At 41.0% G+C, this 22,400-nt stretch overlaps 1 protein-coding gene across 1 annotated transcript in view; it reads right to left on the bottom strand.

Moving 5' to 3' along the window:
• Nucleotides 1-14,946, bottom strand: part of LOC147596585 (nipped-B-like protein) — a 117,908-nt gene extending 102,962 nt beyond the window's left edge. Inside the window, exons 1-4 of the mRNA XM_086769681.1 lie at nt 14,883-14,946; nt 11,999-12,164; nt 9,805-9,935; nt 1,390-1,489 (exon numbers count right to left, since the gene is read on the bottom strand). Of these exons, the coding sequence (XP_086625807.1) occupies nt 1,390-1,489; nt 9,805-9,935; nt 11,999-12,164; nt 14,883-14,946 (461 nt within the window). The remainder of the gene's footprint in view (nt 1-1,389; nt 1,490-9,804; nt 9,936-11,998; nt 12,165-14,882) is intronic.
• Between the last annotated feature and the right edge of the window lie 7,454 nt (nt 14,947-22,400).

The following is a 22,400-nucleotide window of genomic DNA, read 5'->3' as shown; positions in this document are numbered from 1 at the left end:
CCACCACCTAGGGAAAGGAAACAATGACACAAATATTTATTAAAATAAGATCTGTAGATTTACTAAAACAAGATATGCAATTTCCAAAAGTTAGTTCTAGAAGTTTGAATGAAAGTGACAGTTAAGGTTTAATTATCATATAACAACTAGCTTACTAGGATTAACAAGGAGCCATCTACTCTAAATAGGATTTTTACAGTAAGTTTTTAAAAAACTTCATCTAACAGAACTCTACTGCCAAGATATAGGAATGTAATAGGCAGTTAGGTAGGACCTGACACAAAGTCCACTGAATACAACTTATTTTTTCACTGGCTTTATCTTGGACTCATCCTAAAGATAGGAAGTAATAAAAATAAAATAGGCTTGTGACAATAATACATGTACATTATAACTTACATTCTTATATAAGCTTTTCAAAATAAAAATAAACTAAATAAATAATTCAGAAAGTACAATACATGCTTTCACATGCCTCAGTTCTAGATAACGACTCTACGAAGGTAAGCTTCCATAGAAAGAAATAGCAAAGTACATAACAAGGTTTTTGCAAGGATTTTGAGAAGACTTAGCAGGTCGTAATATTCACAATTCAAAAAATCTCCTTCAATATAATTTTTAGACATAAAAGTAAAAAAGTGTACTGGTTTTTGTGCAGATACAGAGCATTTCATTTGCCAAAACAATTACGCTAACTTGAAATAAGCTTATTTTAATAACGATATCTAATAATTGGAGATTAAATCTGTTAAAGCCCAGTAACTGGGTTGAAACTACATGCAGAACTCTTTCCTCTAGTCCAGAGTATTACTGTATTAACAAAGGTCTGGATTATAGGTACATGCTACTTGCTGATACTCAAAGTTTGAAAAAGAACCAGAAAGTTGATGAGGAAGCTGCTGGAAGACTGGTCAAACTATTTAGCCTATGCTTCTCTGACCAGTCTTTTGTATAACTGTTACAGCAGTACTCCATGCTTTTACACTTTTTCCACTCTCCTGTCATATTGGTACTGTTATACATGCCAGAACACAGTCTCTTTTCTCCTGTCCTCTGCCACCAGTCTCAGCCTCTGCCACAGGAAGAAAACACCTGGAGGGGTGACAGGAGGCAGGGAGATTCCTTAAGCAGGGAAGAAAGTTTGCCAAAATTATGGGAGGGAGAGAGAACAGGGAATCATGACTAGTCCTTAGAATACAAAGATTAATTCACTAACAAAAAGATGTTTCTTTGCCAGATGAAGAAACTCACCCTGCTGTCAGACAAATGCAAAATTTGTCTTGATACTGATCATCTTCCATTCACATACTTGCAACAAGAATCGACTGTCACTGTAGAAAGAATTTGCAGTTCACTGCCCATCCCACCCCATTTAAAAGAAAGTGTTACCTGGAAGGGCTATGTGAGATAGTGGTTTGTTGATAATTGGAAGATGCAGGACTACCTCGCATCGAATTCTGAGAAATATTAAACTGCGACATCATCATCCCTATTAAGAAGATAGCAGCATTACTTTACATGCATTTCCTTTTTAATCAATGAAGTCTCTCATTTCAGAAATTATTATATGCAAAGAGATTATAAACTTTACAGACATTAACAAAAACTTATATGATTTTTAATGAGGTGATTTTAATGACACAATTTAATGTCTTGCAGCTAAAATAGCATCAGAATTCACATGCACACTGCAGCTTGGGAAGCCACAGTAAGTGATCCACAGCCATGTGTAAAAACACATCAGTAATGTAAATATTTTAAACCAAAGGTTAGACAGAAGGTTGACAGTAGTTCCCAATCCAGAGTGTTTGGGAGTCATCAGTCCTTGATTTACTATCACCGATTTCAATTACTGCAATATTCACACAAGCAAAGTTAGTTTCAGAAATCCTCCCTGACACCCTCTTTTCTCTTCTCTCCCCCTTCCCTCTCCCTGGTATGTATGAAGTGCTGCATTCCAAGTACATTAGCATACACAAACTAGTCCAGAACAGGAGTGAAAGTCCCATGTTGTGTTGGGGAAAAAAAAAAGAAAAGAAAAGAAAAAGAGAAAAAGAGACCTCCAAAATTTGTTTACATGGACACTGGTTGCCTTGCACAGAGGCAAATGAGGAAGAAACTCAAGGGGTTTTGTGTTGGAGGCAGCACTCGGCATGCCCATTGCCCACTCACCTCTCACAGCCACTCTCACTAGAGCTAGGTAGTAGTCAAACTACTAACCCTTAACATTCATGTACAGAAAGCTGACAGAATGTGCCCATATGAGTATGAAACATACAGACAAAGTTTCATTTTACGCTTAAAGCAAAGACTGTACTTTAAAAATACTTGAAAAACATATCTATTTGTTTTCTCCTTCCTTTCCCCTCACTAAACAAAACCACAACATTTTTGAACCACAGATGCAGTAGTTTTTGGTTTAAAAGAATGACAGAAAATAAATAAATGAATTCATTTTAATGCCGTTTAAAAAAAAAAGCCTAAAACTTATTCTGTGACAAACAGTTCTCACAAACAAAATTCCCACAATCCTCCTCCTTCCTCCTTCCTCCCTAAAAAACCCAAAAAACTCCAACCAACCAAAAACAAACAAAAAAAAAAACCCACATCACAACGGTGTCTCCAAAGTTTCCAGATAGATAATAAATCTGCCTAGTAATGATATAATGAGGAAGGATTAAAAATAAGCCCCAAACATTTAGTCTAAAAAGGATTTGAAATTAGTCTGTGGCCATTAACACTAAAATATCTTCTTGTACATTTTTGACATTGTTGTCATATCACTAAGCAGCAGATTTATGGCTCCACTGTGCATTTCCATACCTTAAAATACTTAAGAATTTCTTTTAAATGTAACTTGAATTTTGACTGTTGGTAATGTTCAGTTTTGAGAAAACATCATCCTAGCAATAACATTAGTAGAATGAGTTTCCTTAACACATACTCCCAGTCTTAACTATATTTTTTTTTGCTTTGAAAAAAGTAATAAGCATAAATCCATTTCAGCATTCCTACTAAATGCCAAAGAACACACTATGTAAAAACACAGGTCGAGATCACAGAAAAAGTCTTGTATGATTAAACTGTATTACAGCATCATGCATGTTTAAGATAGGACTGCTCACCAACAGGTGATTTTTCAGCTAAATATACACTCTTCTTGAAAGTGTACATCTACAAAGTTTTCCCTTTTACAGGCACACATGCACTTGAATTCTTGTACAAATGAAAAAAAATTATCAAAGTATCTGACATTTATGGAAAGATGCATAAGATTTTAATTCTTAAAAATGCACAAGTTGTGGTAAATAGTTTAAAGTGTATTTTAAGTCCTTTCTGCACCCTAAGCTATGCTATGAATACTAACCTATTACAATACACTATTTTACCTGATCTTCTAACATATATCTTCTGAAAGACAAAGCCAACGCGTTGAGAGAAAAGTATTATAAAAATTGAAACTAAATAATATCTTAATTTTATATACATAATTATAAAGAAATCATTTCACTCATACACTATAAGATGCAAGACAGATATAGCTGAAAGATGGCACTCAGAAATTTATCTGTCATCTGATGAAAAAGATCTAAAATAAAATTAACATGCTGCCCTTATACAAAGTTAGGCCTGATGCCGCATGGTGATGTGACTCAGTCTGTTCAGACAACCTAGTATTACATGAAGTCTGGAAAAAATCTAACTAAAAATCTAATCTTTATGAAGACTGTTTCAACAATGAGACTATTATCAAAAGACAGGGAATAAGAGTTTGAACACTGCTGCTACGTTATCTGAAATGAAATATGCCAGCAATTTTTTGGGGATGGAGGTGGTAGGGAGATGGGGTGTGCAACCAGGACACAAAGTAAAAAAACTGCCCACATAATACATCTTTCTTGCACTATTTGTTCATCATAACTAAAAACAACTCACTCTCTAAGCTTAGTGTTGAGCTGCAAATCAATACAACTGTGGAAAAAAAAAATTAGCACAGGATTCTGCTTGTGCTTTACCTTATATTCACAAGTATTCAAAACATAACACTTAGCTTCCTGAAGATGCCTTTATTTCCTGACAAATTGTACTTAACAAAAAATTTTATTTCACGTTTAATGTAATTCTTTAACTAAGTGGTCCTTCTGTTATGGCATTAGAAAAAAAGGCTAGGAGAAATGAACTTGAGTTCAGTATGTCCATCCTAATGCAGAAACTGACACTCAAGGGATCACAGTGCAGGGGTCCACCTCAGGGTAAGTAAATAGATAGGGGGTCCCATTGTCTACATTATTTCTCAATTCTGGGCATTACAAATACCAGGTCAAAGTACCCAGTGCTGACTTCACCACATGCTGGACTCAACAGAAGGCAGAAGGACAATGTGCAGAAGGAAGACAGTAAGGAAAACAACAGAAGACATGAATTTGAAATACCAGAAAAGAGCATAAATTTCATTCTTCTAGCTTGCAAAATGCATTACATAAGATCACAGAATAATAGAACTGTTTGATTAGGAAGGGATCTTTGAAGGTCATGTAGTAAAACCCCCCTGCAAGGAGCAGGGACATCTCCAACCAGATCAGGTTGCTCAGAGCCTCATCCAGCCTGGCCTTGAACGTTTCCAGGGATGGGGCATTCACCACCTCTCTGGGCAACCTGGGCCAGTGTTCTATAACTCGCATTGTAAAAAATTTCTTCCTAATATCCAATCTAAATCTACCTCCCTCTATCTTAAAACCATTACCCCTAGTCCTGTCACTACAAACCCTGCTAAAGGGTCTTTCCCCATCTTTCCTGTAGGCCCCCTTGAGGTACTGGAAGACCACTATCAGGTCTCCCCGGAGCCTCCTCTTCTGCAGGCTGAACAGCCCCAACTCTCTCAGCCTGTCCTCATAGGAGAGGTGCTCCAGCCCTTTTATCATCTTTGTGGCCCTCCTCTGGACCCTCTCCAACTGGTCCATGTCCTTCTTATGTTGGGGGCTCCAGAACTGGATGCAGTACGCCAGGTGGGGTCTCACCAGGGCAGAGTAGAGGGGGAGAATCACCTCCCTCGACCTGCTGGCCACGCTCCTCTTGATGCAGCCCAGGATGCGGTTGGCCTTCTGGGCTGCATGGTGGGTGCATTGCCTGCTCATGTTGAGCTTCTCGTCCACCATCACTCCCAAGTCCTTCTCCTCAGGGCTGCTCTCGATCCATTCTCCACCCAGCCTGTATTTGTGCCTGGGATTGCCATGACCCAGGTGCAGGACCTTGCACTTGGCCTGGTTGAACTTCATGAGGTTTGCATAGGCCCACCTCTCCAGCCTGTCAAGGTCCCTCTGGAGGACATCACTTCCCTCCAGAGTGTCAACTCCACCACACAGCTTTGTGTCACTGACGAACTTGCTGAGGATGCACTCTATCCCACTGTCCATGTCACTGACAAAGATGCTGAACAGGGCTGGGCCCAACACGGACCCCTGAAGGACGCCACTCATCACCAGTCTCCACTTGGACATTGAGCCATTGACCACCACTCTCTGAGTGCGGCCATGCAGCAAATTCCGAGTGGAACTGGATGGACTGAGTGGTCCATCCATCAAACCCATGCCTCTCCAGTTTAGAGAGAAGGATGTCGTGCGGGACAGTGTCAAATGCTTTGCACAAGTCCAGGTAGATGACATCAGTTGCTCGTCCCTTGTCCACTGATGCTGCCACCCCATCATAGAAGGCCACCAAATTGGTCGGGCACAATCTGCCCTTGGTGAAGCCATGTTGGCTGTCACCAACCACCTCCTTGCTCTCCATGTGCCTTAGCATGGTTTCCAGGAGAATCTGCTCCATGACCTTGCCAGGCACAGAGGTGAGGCTGACTGGCCTGTAGTTACCCAGGTCTTCCTTATTCCCCTTTTTAAAAATAGGGGTTATGTTGCCCCTTTTTCAATCAGCGGTAACCTCACCGGACTGCTATGACTTCTCAAATACAACATACAGCAGCTTGGCACCTTCATCCACCAGTTCTCTCAGGACCCATGGAGGCATCTCATCAGGTCCCATGGACTTGTGCACCTTCAGGTTCCTCAGATGGTCCCAAACCTGATCTTGTGCTACAGTGGGCGGTTCTTCATCCTCCCAGTCCCTGTTTTTGCCTTCGATAGCTTGGGTGGTGAGACAAGAGCCCTTATCGGTGAAGATCAAGGCAAAAAAGTCATTGAATAACTCAGCGTTCTCTATGTCCCAGGTAACCAGGTCTCCCGTTTCCTTTCGGAGAGGGCACACATTCTCCCTGGTCTTCCTTTCATCCCTGACATACCTAAAGAATCTTTTCTTGTTGCCCTTGACGTCCCTGGCCAGATTTAATTCTGTCAGGGCTCCAGCCTTTCTTACCTGATCCCTGGCTGCTTGCACAACCTCTCTGTATTCCTCCCAGGCTGCCTGTCCTTGCTTCCACCCTCTGTAGGCTTCCTTCTTGATTTTCAGTTGGTCCAGGAGCTCCTTGCTCATCCATGCAGGCCTCCTGGTGTTTTTGCCTGACTTCTTCTTCATTGGGATGCATCATTCCTGAGCTTGGAGGAGGTGATCCTTGAATATCAACCAGGTTTCTTGGGACTCTCTTCCCTCCAGGGCTTTATCCCATGGTACTCTGCCAAGCAGATGCCTGCAGAGGCCAAAGTCTGCTCTCCTGAAGCCCAGGGTAGAGAGCTTGCTGCACTCCATCCTCACTGCCCTGAGGATCTTGAACTCCACCATCTCATGGTCCCTGCACCCAAGGCTGCCCTTGAGTTTCACATACCCCACCAGCCCCTCCCTGTTGGTGAGAACAAGGTCCAGCATAGCACCTCTCCTCGTTGGGTCCTCTATCACTTGCAGGAGGACGTTGTCATCCATACATTCCAGAAACCTCCTGGACTGCTTGTGCCCTGCTGTATTGTCCCTCCAACAGATATCGGGGTGGTTGAAATCCCCCATGAGGACCAGGGCTTGTGACCGTGAGGCTGCTCCTATCTGGCTGTAGAGGGCCTCATCCGCTCTGTCCTCCTGGCCAGGTGGCCTGTAGAAGACCCCCACTATAATGTCCCCTGTCCCTGCCCTCCCTCTAATCCTGACCCATAAGCTCTCTGTCAGCTCCTCCTCCATCCCCAGGTGGAGCTCCATGCACTCCAGCTGCTTGCTGACATAGAGGGTGACATCCCCTCCTTGTCTCCCCTGCCTTTCCTTCCTAAAGAGCCTAGATCCCTCCATTCCAACGCTCCAGTCATAGGAGCCATCCCACCAGGTCTCCATGATGCCAACAATATCGTAGCCCTGCAGACATGCACACATCTCTAACTCTTCCTGTTTGTTCCCCATGCTATGTGTGTTACCATAGAGGCACTTAAGCTGAGGCCTTGATGAAGCCGACTTGCTGGCTGGAGCAGCTGGAATTCCCTTGAGCTGGACTTTAGGTGCTCTCCCACTTACCTGTGATCCTTCCCCAGGTTCTGGGTACCTGTTGCTGGCACTGGCTCCATACTGACAGTGGTGGGATGGACTGTGCTCCCTCTCCTCCAGCAACATTAGTTGAAAGCCCTCTTGATGAGTCTGGCAAGCCTTTGGCCAAAGACACTCTTCCCCTTCTCTGTCATCAGCCCTCAATAGACCAGTCTTCTCAAAGCAAGTCCCATGGTCCAAGTAGCCGAACCGCCGGCTGTGGCACCATTCCTGTAGCCATGTTTTGACTTGCAAGATTCAACTGTCTATTTCAGGCCCCTTCCCTTTGACCGGGAGGACAGATGAAAAGACTACTTGTGCCCCAGAGTCCTTAACTGTTGCTCCCAGGGCCCTATAGTCCTTCTTGATACTCCTCAGGCTACTCCTGGCTCTGTCACTGGTGCCCACGTGATCTCTACCTCAAGATCTCTACCAAACCTCCAACTGTTCTATACATCATGACTCTACACAGATTACAAAACATGTTGAGAAAGCAGAAGAAAACTCAATCTTTGCTGCCAGAATACATCAGTATATCCTCCTTTGGCCTTGGAGATCTAAATGGGATGTGTTAACAGCTAATATGGCTACCACAATTTGCCAGCACGTAGCTTAAAGATCTCCCTATTTCCAGGTAAGAGTGTGGCCTTGTTCCATAAAAAATAAAGTCACACTTTGCCTAGCTTTTCTAAACATTCATTCCAAGGCCGTCGCCTTCTCAAAATACTTGGTCTACAGCTATGCTTTTCCCCTTTTCCCCCTTTCTTTCATTTTTTCCAATTTCACACTTACATTGCAATGTTTGCACAGGTACAAGTATTCAGAACTATGTAAAATAAAATTAAATATTCAAGGAAGTTTTAAAAATCTGATCTCTTCTGGTTCTCTCAAATCACTTTGTTAACTTTATTAAAATAACATAAACTAGTCTTTTAAGTTTCATGTTGAATTATTTTTAATTCTGTACTAGTACTTTCCTTCAGGCATAGGCCAAAGCACATTTACTAAAGATAGAGGTGCTTTTATTTCATTAAGGATTATTCTTAATCTGTTGAATCAAGCTGCCAAAGTGTTTCCCCCTCTGAGGCACAGAATTATATAGAAATGAACTCATTTTATCTTCTTTCTTTCAAAAATCTCTGCTGGAACAAATAATTTCTAAACCAATGTCTCCCTTTTGCACTGGCAAAAAATTATTTTACTCTACAAAACTGGTGGAAAACTCTGATTCAAGCATATGTTCTTTGTGGAACCACTCTACAAAATGTCAGAACAGTCACAACTCTTCCCACAGCTGGAAAAATCATACTTTGCCACAGCTACCACCAAACACAGAATCTGGAGACTGTTTTCAGAGCTTAAATTTCAGGATATATGTATCAATGAGCTACTAAATATTTAGGACTGCCTTTCATATTTTCATTCCAGGAAATTTCTGCATTCTTTCAAGGAACATTATGTGTCCTCCTCTTAGCAAGTTCTTTTCAAATATTGTATGGCTATTTACTCACTAGCCTAGGTGAACAAACTTAATAATCTCATTTTATTATTTTTCCCCTCCAAAAACACCCTACACTTTCTATCCCCTGTGGACTCCAGTAACACTTCTATCTATATCTCTACAATGCTAGCAAGGATTTATTCTCATACTGCAAAAACTCTGGAAATTCTCCTACTCATTTCATAGTTTAGTATTTAAAGAAAAGATTTCAGGTGCAAATAAAGAAGTCTCCAGACCTGCAAGTAGAATCTGTCTGATTAATCCTTTGCTTGGTCTCTCCCCTTCTCCATCTTTGCTATCCAGCAGTATATCTCACTAAATCTCAGAAAAGAATTAGCTGTTGAAAGAGTAAAATCTGCAGGGCAACACAAATTGCTGAGAAGAGGAATGACAGGGAGGAGTTAAGCATGGTTCATTCAACCTTATTCCTTACCCTAGAACTATTAAGAACTACCACTACAATGATACACTATAATCATAAAGATTTTTTAGTAAGATCAAGGCATATTTTCCCAACTTCAATTATTTAGTAAGACAAATATATAAACGTAACCATAAAGAAATTAAAATAAAATTACTTTAAAATAAAATCCAATCACTCATCCTAAAAATTAAACTTTGTAGTGAAATTAAACATTATTTTTTACAAAAATACTGAATAGAGTTTATTTCCATGTTATTCTAATACAATCGCTCTCAGAAGATATCAAGATACATCGCTTTATTTCACTATCAAATACAAGGTAAGGCATAAATATCACAGTTCTGCTCCATATATATTTGTGGTTAATATCAGTCCCCTAAACTTACAGAACAACATAAAACACAATCAATAAATAATAAAAAATCCTTACCACTTTGTACTCCATATCTGTTCTGTATGCTTTTCTCCCTGAAAACATTAGGATTCCTTGCCAGGATAGCCTGCAGCAAGACTGGTATATCTCCCTCTGGATCATCACTGCCAAGGTTATCTTTTAATTCTCTGGAATTGGGGAAGTAAGAGAATAAAGAGGCAAATGCATTTTCTAATTACAAGAAACCATGAGCCAAGTAAAAAAAAAAAAAAAAAAACTCAAAACACAATAATTTACTGTTAAAATATAAAAAAGAACAAGTCTGCAAAGCACTGTTCCCTGTCTCTATTTTTTTTTTCCCTCTCTTGTTTACAGAATGGAAGACGACATATTACTACTAGCCTTCAAAATTATTTTCTCTTGATAAGCACTTATATATACATGGTTGTCAGTTTCAGACTACTACAAAATGTTTCTTATGCCCAATTTTGTATCGTGATCTTCTCCACAAAAAAAATGCTTTGCCATAACATCAAAAAAAGTATTATTGTAGGAGTGAAAAAAAAGACATGTCTGAATGCATAACATTCAAGTAGCAGCCCAACACTTTGAGAATCTTTTATTTTAAAATAAAGAAATATTGGCATAACTTTGCATTCTGGTTTTGTTAGTGAGGGGGGGCCTAAGGTGGTAGCTTCTGTAGGAAACTGCTAGAAGTCGCTCCCCTTTGTTCAGTGGACTCGGCTGGGCCTAGGGCGGACCTGCTGCTGGCCAAGGCCGAGCCACTTGGTAGCAGAATGTCCCGTGATAACGCCTCTGCAATAACGTATTTAAGAAGGGGAAAACAGGAAAAAAAAAGGGAGAGAAGATGTGAAGCAGCTGAGCGGGGGCAGAGAGGGGGAGGCGCGAGCCTTGTGGGCCTTGCAGGCCTCACCCTCTGGCCTCCCGCCGGGCAGCCGACTGGGCCCGACTCGGTCCAGCCTGGCTGCAAGAAGTGGAGAGGAGATGAGAAGTGAATAAGATGTAAAAAGGATCCTGAGAGACATCTACCAGCCTGTTGTGAGGAACGGCTGCAGATGCCAAGGTCAGTGAAGAAGGAGGGGGAGGAGTAATGCTGCTCCTGGACAAGATTCCCCTGCAGTCCGTGGTGAAGACCATGGTGGAGCAGGTTGTCCCCCTGCAGCCCATGGAGGACCCCACGCTGGAGCAGGTGGAGGCCTGAAGGAGGCTGTGGCCCATGGAGGGCCCGCTGGGACAGCCGTTCTAGAGGGACCGCACCCCGTGGAAGAGATGACCCACACCAGAGCAGTTTCACAAAGGGCTGTGGCCCGTGGGAGGGACCCCACGATGGAGCAGAGGAGGAATGCGAGGAGTTCTTCCCCCGACCATGAAGCAGCAGCGTAAAACAACGGGTGAACTGACCGCAACCCCCATTCCCTCTTCCCCCCTGTGCCGCTTGGAGGGGAAGGTAGTAGAGATAATGTTAAGCTCGGGAAGAGGGAGGGGTGGGGGGAGGTTATCTTGTTCTCTGTCTCATTCTCCTGCTGTTTGTAGTAATAAATGAATAGTTTTCCCCAAGTGGAGTCTGTTTTGCCCATAACGGTAACTTTAAGGATTTCTCCCTGTCCTTATCTCAAACCTCGAGCCGTTTTTCTTATATTTTCTCTCCCTATTCTCTCGGAGGGTGGGGGGAGTGAGAGAGAGACTGCGTAGTCTGGTCCCGATCGGGGCTGAACTATGACACAATTCAAAGGACACTAGGGAAAATGAAAAAAAACAAAATATATCTTAAAAAAGAGAATACATTAGCATACTTGCTGGTGCAATTCTTAAAATATTTAAGTTCAATATCTAATCAGAACTGACATGAGTCTTACATGGGTATCTCCAAAAAGTATCTTTTTGTGTAATACTGGGTGTTTTTCTATGTGCGTTATTAACCAAAGTGGAACACAAATGACTATTGCACAATCAATTTAACAGTTTGCACTCCTAACTAGCAAGAACAGAACAAGCAGCAGATCTATTAAAAAAAAAAAATCAGTTATGCATAAGGGCTGTCAGACAATTACTAACATTCTGATTGACTGAAACAATTGACTCATATAGTAGTAATCTGCTAAGCAAGTCTAATAAAAACCCTGCACATTCTAATATTCAGATTCTCACAAACACCCTTCTCAATTCAGTTCATTTTAATTTCAAGAAATAATGATGATGATCTGATATAGTTTAAGTTCAAAATACATACATGTGATCCGTTGACACCTGATTGAGGCTGTGGACGAGCTGTGAAACCAGATTTTCATCCCTACAAGCTAGAAGGCAGTTCACCTCTTCAGCTATCCGTCCATTGAAAAGTAGGCTTTTTGTTGTTGTAGCAGGTAAAGGTGAGGGAAGAGGCAGCTGGTTCAAAACTGTTATCAGAAAACAGAAAGGAATTCAGAATCATTTCATGAAACACAAGCACAGACATGGACACGTCCTTACTCCCTGATGTGATTAAGAAATAAAACCTGACAACTATATTTGAAATATAGGGAAGATTTTTGGATGTTTTTTTTTAATTGTGAACACACACAAGCACAAAGGCTGGACTCCGTTTTAAACAAAGTAATGCAGTCAAGTCCATAAGTTATAGTAATATACTATTGTAAATATTTAACAGTGCTAAGGCAAGTATTATGAATAAAAACATACTTTTAAACATTCCAAAATATTAAGTTCTTTAATGTTATGGCAGTTTTCTCTTGGAGCTGAAAGCATGGATAAAGGGAAGGAAGGAAATGCAAAAATCCTTGTAGTTGAATGCAGTACTGTAAGTGCATTGATCATATACTTTAAGTTTTCTACTCTGACCTTCATATTTAATTAGTGTTTCCACTTTGTACAGTGAGGGTAGGTAAAAAAAAAAGTGCAAACACCAAAAAAAAACCTAAACAACTCAACAACCAATTTAAGCCACTAATTAAATTATGAGTTTATTCTTCTACTGTTGTACTCATTTTTATGTAAGCAATCTTCTCAAGAAAAGGCTAGTATCATTGCTTGAAATGATCACTAAAATGTCAATTCAGTCAATATATCTATTCAATATATCTATTATCTTGGTAAAAAGATTTGTTTAATGAAAACACCTATCACAATATTTCAATCAGATTATAAACAAGCATACTATACTTTCAGAGGGCATTCTTAGGTCTACAGGCATAACAAGGAAGTGTACCAAATAAGCCTCGACCAGATGATTTGGCAGGGTTACAGAGACGAGAGTAAGCCAGAAGAGGCCAAAAAGCCTGCTACATAGGAAAGTCATTTTCATGTGTCCATGAAAACAAGTTGACTCTGACTTCAAGTTCTGAGGCTGATTAAATTAGAAATAGCTTCAGAAAAAAACAACTGTGAAATATATTCTTTTGGCTCTTTTATATTTTGAAATTATTTTTTTAAAAAGGGGGAGGAGCAGAATTCCAGTATTTTTTCCCCTATACAATGTATATCATTACTGTATTTAAAAATAAACTGCAATTCAAATAGAAACATATATTAAAATATCTAGCTTTCATTACTTGTATTATATTACCTTGAATATGCCTTGAAACTTGGAAAAATTAGCAAGATCAGCAAAACATATTTATTAAAACTGTATAAATTCAGATAGTTAACTGAGCCTACTCTACTGCCTCTAGTCATCATGTCCTCCATGTTTTTAGGGCAACAGGACTTGTCCATTCTACTTCCTTCTTTTCACATAGAGAGAAATAAGGTGAAGCAGTGACAAGCCTCTTTCACCTACTCCTGAGTTTCTAAACATCAGATAAATAGGACAGATAAAGAAGCAAATGCACATAACACAAGGGCTAATCCCACCAAAGGTAGTTCGGTGTTTCAAGAAACTCTTGCACCATAAGTCTGACCTGTGACTTCTACCAATTAAGTATTTGACTTCTTTAGAACCTTACCTGCAAATACTTAGTGCTAGAAAACTGCCCATAGCCCAGAATGCATCCAGATGGCTCATTATTAGATACACATAATGATATATATACACATATAAATACATAAGCAGCATTTTCCAATTTGATATTTCAGAATATCAGAAAGACATGAAGAAGTGTTTTTTTCCCCTCAAATATATTTGCTTTTTTCACTGTAGGCAATTAAAATAAATTCCTGGGTATATACTTTCAGTGTCTCTTGGAAAGTCTCCAAATTTCAACAGTAAAATAATAAAAACAAGAGCTCAGAAGAAGTACTCGAGTCACTGAGTCCAATTATCCTCAAACAGACAACTGAGCTATAAACTCTTGCTTACACTTTATAAACGAGATGCATCATTGCCCCAACTTCTCTTATTGGAATGGTTGTTCTAGGACCTCATTATAGTAATAATAAATCTCCTCCTATTTTCCACTAGAATTTTATTTTTGGTCAGATTATAATAATTTGGTTTTGCACCAGTATCAGCTTTTAATATTAATAGTTCTTTTCCTTTCCTTGCATTTTGTCTTCCTGACATATTATAAGACAGCACACACACCTCATCTGCTCCTTTTGTAGGCTGAACAGCCAAGAAAGAAGCCTCATAGGTTCAGCTGCTTATTTTCATTCTAGCAGTCATTCTTTACACCTGTTAATTAAAGCAACTTTTTTGTACTTTGTCCAAAACTAAGGAACCAGGTTTCAAGTATATCCAGCATCTTCCACAACTATCTCTAGCTGAACATCACTCTAATCTTCTATCTCTTCAGTGAAGATGATGAGATGTATGTTATAGAGAAGTATTTTATCATTTATATGTTTTTCTTTATTTGTGGGGTACCCAGATTTGTTACTGAATGATATTTCAAACAAACAATGAATTCCTATATTTTATGTTACAGGTTTACTTAAGGAGTTATTTTAACCTACATTTCATTTCATTTCATGTTTAAATTAGTATATTTTGTTTGAATATATTTTTAAAATTTGAGCAATGACAAAATTAACATTTTTAAATACCAAATCTGATTTTGAACAGATTTACTTTTAAGAACTTTAAAAATAAAACTATTTTTAGTATTTTGAAAATGCAGGTATTTACTGAAGAAGTAGAAGGAAATATAGCAAAGATGAAAAAAAAGAAGAGTACTTACGGTCTGTAAGACTAGCAATCCCTGCAAGAGTAGTGATGGGAACATGAGGCATATCCCCATTCATCCTGAAGTTCTGGAATGGTAGCGCCTACACAGATATTTTAGTTCAGGTGCCAGCTATCATTACTTCCCATCTCCCAAGCACTAAAAAAAAAAACAAACACCACCAACAAAAACAAACAAACAAAACAAACCCAAATTAAAATTCTCAGTTTACTTAAAAGAATTTTAAATTCAATAACATAAATGAAACACAGACCATAACCTCAGCTGCATACTAAGTAAATTTTGTCAAAAGTGGGTAGAACAACGTAGAATTTAAATATCAAATAGCATTAAGTAATCAAAAGGCAAGCTTTTGGTCTCCGAAGCAGAGCCTTTCACCAAAAAAAAAGATGCAAATAAGGCAATCAAAAGAAAATTTGCTCAGATTGTACAGTACCAACTCAGAAACTGGTAACAAAACTTCTGTTGGTTCATACTGCAGTGGACAGCACTTAATCCATAACAAGTTTAAGTAATGAGCTGCTATATTCACTTCCTAGTTTTGGAGAAGGACATATTTTTTCATATAAGAAGCTAGCAAAACCAAAAGATTTGCCAAAACCAAAATTTGCAGATACAAAAGTCAAGTAGTAAACAAAGTAACAAATACAAGATGTTAGTCACCACTGAACTAGCTCATTTATTTCCTGTAAAACAGCACAGTTTATATTCAGCTACTGAAAATGAATTTGTTAATCCAGTTTTCACTAACTATAAAGATCCCAATTGTAAGAAAATCCACACTATTTAAAAAAACAAACAAACAAAACCCCCCAAAAATCATCATAATAATTTCAAGTGCAGTTTCAAAACAACAAAAATTTACAAAGATCACCCATTACAATCCACTACGGTTATACTAATGAAGTGACAGAAATTGAGCATGATATTTTTCTGAAGACAAACTGTGAGATATGTTCACGTGATTCGTGTTAATGTGAAGCAATACTAGGGTTGCATGGTGAAATGTGACCCTCTTTGTATATGGAATCTTTAATTATCCTGTTTGTTCTTATATAGCCACAGGCTTAGGGGAAACAGGATGATATGGACATAGTTTTAAGCCCATTTTTTTGTAAACTGTATATAAGTTTTGTTGTAAATGTATTTGAGTTATTGAGATGTGTTTGGCGGGATTCACTCCTGCCTTGGTAGTTTAACATAATTAGAGGTTTTACCTGCTGCAAGGTTATAAGGACACTGAACAGTGGAGCGAGCAAAAGGCGGGAAAACTGGGCTGGGGGCTGATGGCCACAGGCAAGTAAACAACTCCAAATATGGGACCAGCCGCTTCGGTACTTTTGGCTAATTAACACCTGTATAGCGGCCGGAGACACGCTCTTAGCCAATCAGCACCTGTCACGAACGGTGTGAGTAACCAATGGAGTGTAGATTGTGAGCTCCCAAAAGGAGACAGGCAAGGTGGGGGGACCGGGAGAGGTTATAAATACTGTAACTGTGAACAAAGGGGTGTGCGTCTTGGTGGAGCGGAGACTCCCGGTGCACCCAGCGCTGTTTGCTTGCCTCTATTCAATAAATTGGAAACTGTAATTGGAATCCTGTTTGGGACTAAAATCATATATAACACAAACAAAATAAATTGAAGGAAAGGAAGTTGATATATATACCTTTACTTATTATAGACAGGCTCCTGTGTTAACAGTTCGTGAAACAGTAAAGACTTCTGTCAGCATTTATGTTGTCTACTGAAGATGCTGAAATTGTGATTTGTGTTGGCTTACACTTAGGTTACAAGCCAACATTTTTGCAAATTACATACACAATACATATAAACCAAAAGCTCACTGTCATTTCCTTAGTAATTTTTCTCTCATTCTTTCTTACACCACACCAATGACAACATATAGGATACCATTGCTAATACATATGTACAGATTTCCAAGCAAAACAAGGAAACTGAATGCTATAAGTCTTTTTCCTGCTCAAAGTTCACGAACCACTGAAATTAACTTTTCAAAGTTTCCCTATCTACACACAACTGAACTCTTTCAGGGCTGGAACACGGGATAGGGGACAACACAACCAACACATTAAAAAAATCCCACCCAACAATGAGGTTAAACAGAACTGAAAAAGAGTTGACTTCCTTTGCTGCACCTGCCACAGGCTCATTCCCACCACTAAATTATATTTGTTAATTAAAAACAGAGTACACTACAGGTGCAGAAATCTAGCTCAGGAAACTGCTGCAGATAGACATGCTGTGCAGGTCATTGTGTTTGTGGGTTTTTTTAATCCAGGAGAAAACAGCTTTTAAACACCCAGAGCAGTTTCAAATGCTACTTGATACTGGAGTTTCTTTACCCAAAACAAATACCAACATACAGTGGTTCCTCTAGTTCCATAAATAAGTAAAATCTTAAAAAAAAAAAAAAAAAGACTTAACTTTTCCCACAATGAGTCTGCAAAAGTAAACCCACAAGTGATAACAACACTTTTAGAGTTTAAGTTTTCACTGAAAGGTAAGTAGTCAAAGATCACCTTTCACACATAAGTTCACACATATACAAGAAAAACTGCATCAAAGTTGACTAAGGCCACATCACTAGTCAGTATTATTGGAAATTTTGTATGTAACTGTCCTGGTTTCAGCAAGGATGGAGTTAATTTTCCTCTCAGTAGCCAGTGTGGTTTTGATTTCATGTGTGAAGAATGTTGATAAAACACCCTGATGATACCAGTTGTTGTGAATGAGACCAAGGACACCGTCCTGCTTTCCAAGTCTCACTAATTTGCAGATGCAGGAAGCTGGGAGAATGACAAACAGAATAGTTGACCCAAACTGGCCAAAGAGAGCATTCCAGGCCATAAACGTCATGCTCAGTATATAAGTGGGGGCAGGCGAGGGTGGGTATCTGCCTTCCTGGCATCCATCCTTCCTGCTTGTTTTTGCTGGCATCGTTCCCCCTCCCTTGCTGGCTCCCTTTTGCTCCTTTGCTTGCTGCTCGGTTTCGTTTCCGTGATCGCTGCTCGGGACGGGCTGTATCGATCATTGGGACATCGGGTGGTGAGAAATTGTACACTGTTCACTTTGTATATTTTAATATCCTTATATTCTGTTATTATTGTAGTTTTCCTTTGTTATTTTAGTGAATTGTCTTCATCTCGACCCCTGAGTTTTCCTTCCTTCCCATTTCTCTCCCCCATTCCCGCTGGGGAGGGTGAGCGAGAAACTGTGTGGTGATTTGGGCTAAACCATCACAGTAACACAGAAACAAGAGGGGGGAGGGGGCGTGGAAATCTGTTCACTTTCCCTTCCTGATTGCCTGGGAAAGCTGTAAACATCACAGGGAGTCACTACTAATGCAAGTTCTTCCTGATATTACTGCCACAATAATTAAATTATACAGATATTCAATGGGAAAAATTCCTCCAAAACTAGACACTTAAATTAGAAACCTTCTCCACAGATACATTATAAGAAACCTGAACTGGCAAGATTCAGATCTGAGAGTGGCAGAGAGCCAGGATGATCAGAGGAAGAATAAGCTTTCTAAGTGCAGAGTAGAAGGGGTTGGTTTGCTTAGCTAACAAAACAAAGGTCAAGAAGGGATGTGGTTCCTCTCTCTAAGGCAAAGAAGGTTACAAAGGAAGAATGTTATAGGGCACTCCAAATAGAACAATAAATGGGGACCATGAATGCAAGCCAGAAGAAAATCAGAACAGAGCTTCTCACCATCAGAGCTATTACTTTCTGGAACAACCTCCCATTAAGAGTAGAAGCATACATAAGCAACACCATTACTTTAAAGATGAATCATACAGATGTTACAGAAGGGACAGGATGTGGTTGCCTGCACCAGTTGGGAACTAATTAAAGAAGTCTGTCTCTTACACTACAAAGTTTTTTTAAGTAAGACAATGTAGGTAAACAGATGAGACTAAACAAAAGACAGAGAGAGGGATGGGAGTAGTATATAGAACAAACACAATAAGAAGAAACCAAAATGGAATTTTCAGTCCAAATATTACATATGTTGTGTTGGAAGCAAAACTGCATCTGTTATACAACTGGCAATTCAATTTCAGACCTAGAGACTGAGGTCCAGTGAAATCAGAACTCAATTTTGATATCACCAAGAACATAACTAAACTCATTCATTTAGGGAATTCAATAAATCAATCAGTGAGGGAAAAAATTGCCAACTCAAGACAAGTTCTTCATATAAAAGATCAGAACAGTGTTCTGGTTTTGTTTAGTGAGGGGGGGCCTAAGGTGGTAGCTTCTGTAGGAAACTGCTAGAAGTCGCTCCCCTTTGTTCAGTGGACTCGGCTGGGCCTAGGGCGGACCCACTGCTGGCCAAGGCCGAGCCGATTGGTAGCAGAATGTTCCCTGATAACGCTTCTGCGATAATGTATTTAAGAAGGGGAAAAACAGAAAAAAAAAAGAAGATGTGAAGAAGCTGAGCAGGGGCAGAGAGGGGGAGGCACGAGCCTTGTGGGCCTTGCAGGCCTCACCCTCTGGCCTCCCGCCGGGCAGCCGACTGGGCCCGACTCGGTCCAGCCTGGCTGCAAGAAGTGGAGAGGAGATGAGAAGTGAATAAGATGTAAAAAGGATCCTGAGAGACATCTACCAGCCTGTTGTGAGGAACGGCTGCAGATGCCAAGGTCAGTGAAGAAGGAGGGGGAGGAGTAATGCTGCTCCTGGACAAGATTCCCCTGCAGTCCGTGGTGACAACCATGGCGAAGCAGGTTGTCCCCCTGCAGCCCATGGAGGTCCACAGAGGGGCAGAGATCCACCTGCAGCCCCTGGAGGACCCCACGCTGGAGAAGGTGGAGGCCTGAAGGAGGCTGGGGCAGCCGTTCTGGAGAGACTGCACTCCGTGGAAGAGATGACCCCCAAAAGAGCAGTTTCACGAAGGACTGTGGCCTGTGGGAGGGACCCCAAAAAGAAGAAGCAGAGGAGGAATGTGAGGAGTTCTTACCCTGACCATGAAGCTGTGGCATGAAACAACACGTGATGAACTGACCGCAACCCCCATTCCCTCTTCCACCCTGTGCTGCTCTGGGGGAGAAGGTAGTAGAGATAATGTTAAGCCTGGGAAGAGGGAGGGGTGGGGGGAGGTTATCTTGTTCCCTGTCCCGTTCTCCTTCTAGTTTTAGAAATAAATGAATACTTTTCCCCAAGTCGAGTCTGTTTGGCCCGTGACAGTAACTTTAAGGATTTCTCCCCGTCCTTATCTCAAACCTCAAGCCCTTTTTCTTATATCATCTCTCCCTATTCTCTTGGAGGGTGGGGGGGGTGAGGGAGAGACTACGTAGTCTGGTCCCGATCGGGGCTGAACTACGACAAACAGCACGCAACAGTTAATGACTTGACTGACAGAGAAGTTTTGTTGTGTTTTAGTTTTATTTTTTCATTCCAGAACTGTAAAAAGAGTAATACACGGTAGCAGCTTGCAACTAAAAAAAAAAAATCGTTTATCAATATCAATAATAAATAATTTAAAAGTTTCTTGCCTCAGTCTTCAATGGCAAGCACTCTACCCACATCACCCAAGTTGCAGAAGGCAAAAGCAGGGACTGGGAGAATGAAAAATCACACACTGTAGCAGAAAAGCAGGTTCGAGACCATCCAAGGAACCTGAAGGTGCACAAGTCCATGGGACTCGATGAGATGTCTCCGTGGGTCCTGAGGGAACTGGCAGATGAAGTTGCCAAGCTACTGGCCATCATATTTGAGAAGTCGTAGCAGTCTGGTGAGGTTCCCACTGACTGAAAAAGGGGAAATATAACCCCAATTTTAAAAAAGGGGAACAAGGAAGACCTGGGCAACTACAGGACAGTCAGCCTCACCTCCGTGCCTGGCAAGGTCATGGAGCAGATTCTCCTGGAAACCATGCTAAGGCACATGGAGAGCAAGGAGGTGGTTGGTGACAGCCAACATGGCTTCACCAAGGGCAGATTGTGCCTGACCAATTTGGTGGCCTTCTATGACGGGGTTGCAGCATCGGTGGACAAGGGATGGGCAACTGACGTCATCTACCTGGACTTGTGCAAAGCATTTGACACTGTCCCGCATGACATCCTTCTCTCTAAACTGGAGAGACATGGGTTTGACGGATGGACCACTTGGTGGATAAGGAACTGGCGTTCCTCAGGGGTCAGTACTGGGACCAGCCCTGTTCAGCATCTTTGTTGGCGCCACAGACAGCAGGATAGAGTGCACCCTCAGCAAGTTCGTCAGTGACACCAAGCTGTGTGGTGCCATCGACACGCTGGAAGGGAGGGATGCCATCCAGAGGGAACTTGACAGGCTGGAGAGGTGGGCCCGTGCCAACCTCATGAAGTTCAACCAGGCCAAGGGCAAGGTCCTGCACCTGGGTCGGGGCAATCCCAGGCACAAATACAGGCTGGGCGGGGAATGGATTGAGAGCAGCCCTGAGGAGTAGGACTTGGGAGTGCTGGGGGACAAGAAGCTCAACATGAGCAGGCAATGCACCCATGCGGCCCAGAAAGCCAACCGCATCCTGAGCTGCATCAAAAGGAGCATGGCCAGCAGGTCGAGGGAGGTGATTCTCCCCCTCTACTCTGCCCTGGTGAGACCCCACCTGGAGTACTGTGTCCAGTTCTGGAGCCCCCAACATAAGAAGGACATGGACCAGTTGGAGAGAGAGTCCAGAGGAGAGGTACAAAGTTGATCAGAGGGCTGGAGCACCCCTCCTATGAGGACAGGCTGAGAGAGTTGGGGCTGTTCAGCCTGGAGAAGAGTAGGCTCTGGGGAGACCTGATTGTGACCTTCCAGTACCTAAAGGGGGCTTATAAGAAAGATAAGGAGAATCTCTTTACTAGGGCCTGTTGTGATAGGATGAGAGGTAATGGTTTTAAAATAGAGGGAGGTAGATTCAGACTAGATATAAGAAAGAAATTTTTTACAATGAGAGTGGTGGAACACTGGCCCAGGTTGCCCAGAGAGGTGGTGGATGCCCCATCCCTGGAAACATTCAAGGCCAGGTTGGATGAGGCTCTGATCAACCTCATCTAGTTGAAGGTGTCCCTGCTCCTTGCAGGGGGGTTGGACTAGATGACCTTTAAAGGTCCCTTCCAGCTCAAACTAATCTATGATTCTAATATTTAGAAAATTTTATATTATCATATTTGTACAATAGCTATTACCAGTAGTACAGCATTTCTACCTCTAGATTAAAAAAAAAAAAAAAAACTGTTACTTAATATTAGCTGAATTAAGGAAATAAAGTATTGCTGCATTGGAAAGCTTTTAAACAATGCACCAGAGTGTAGCAGTTCAAACAGCGAAGTAGAGACCTAATTTACATATATGCAAAGGAGGTCTTGCATATTTAGTATATACATATTATACTCTTGCTGCTTTTTAGGAAACAATGGATATTGTAGAAGACATTCCAGGGAGGAAGAAACTACAGTGCACAAAGGAAGTGATACAAAGAACCCCTTCGTGAAAGGAAAACAGTGAAAGGGCAGCATATATTG

This window comes from Chlamydotis macqueenii, chromosome W (assembly GCF_036417535.1).
Source record: "Chlamydotis macqueenii isolate bChlMac1 chromosome W, bChlMac1.mat, whole genome shotgun sequence".
Lineage (NCBI taxonomy): Eukaryota > Metazoa > Chordata > Aves > Otidiformes > Otididae > Chlamydotis > Chlamydotis macqueenii.
Note: the sequence above shows the minus strand (reverse complement) of the source record. Positions and strands in the feature narration are given on the sequence as shown.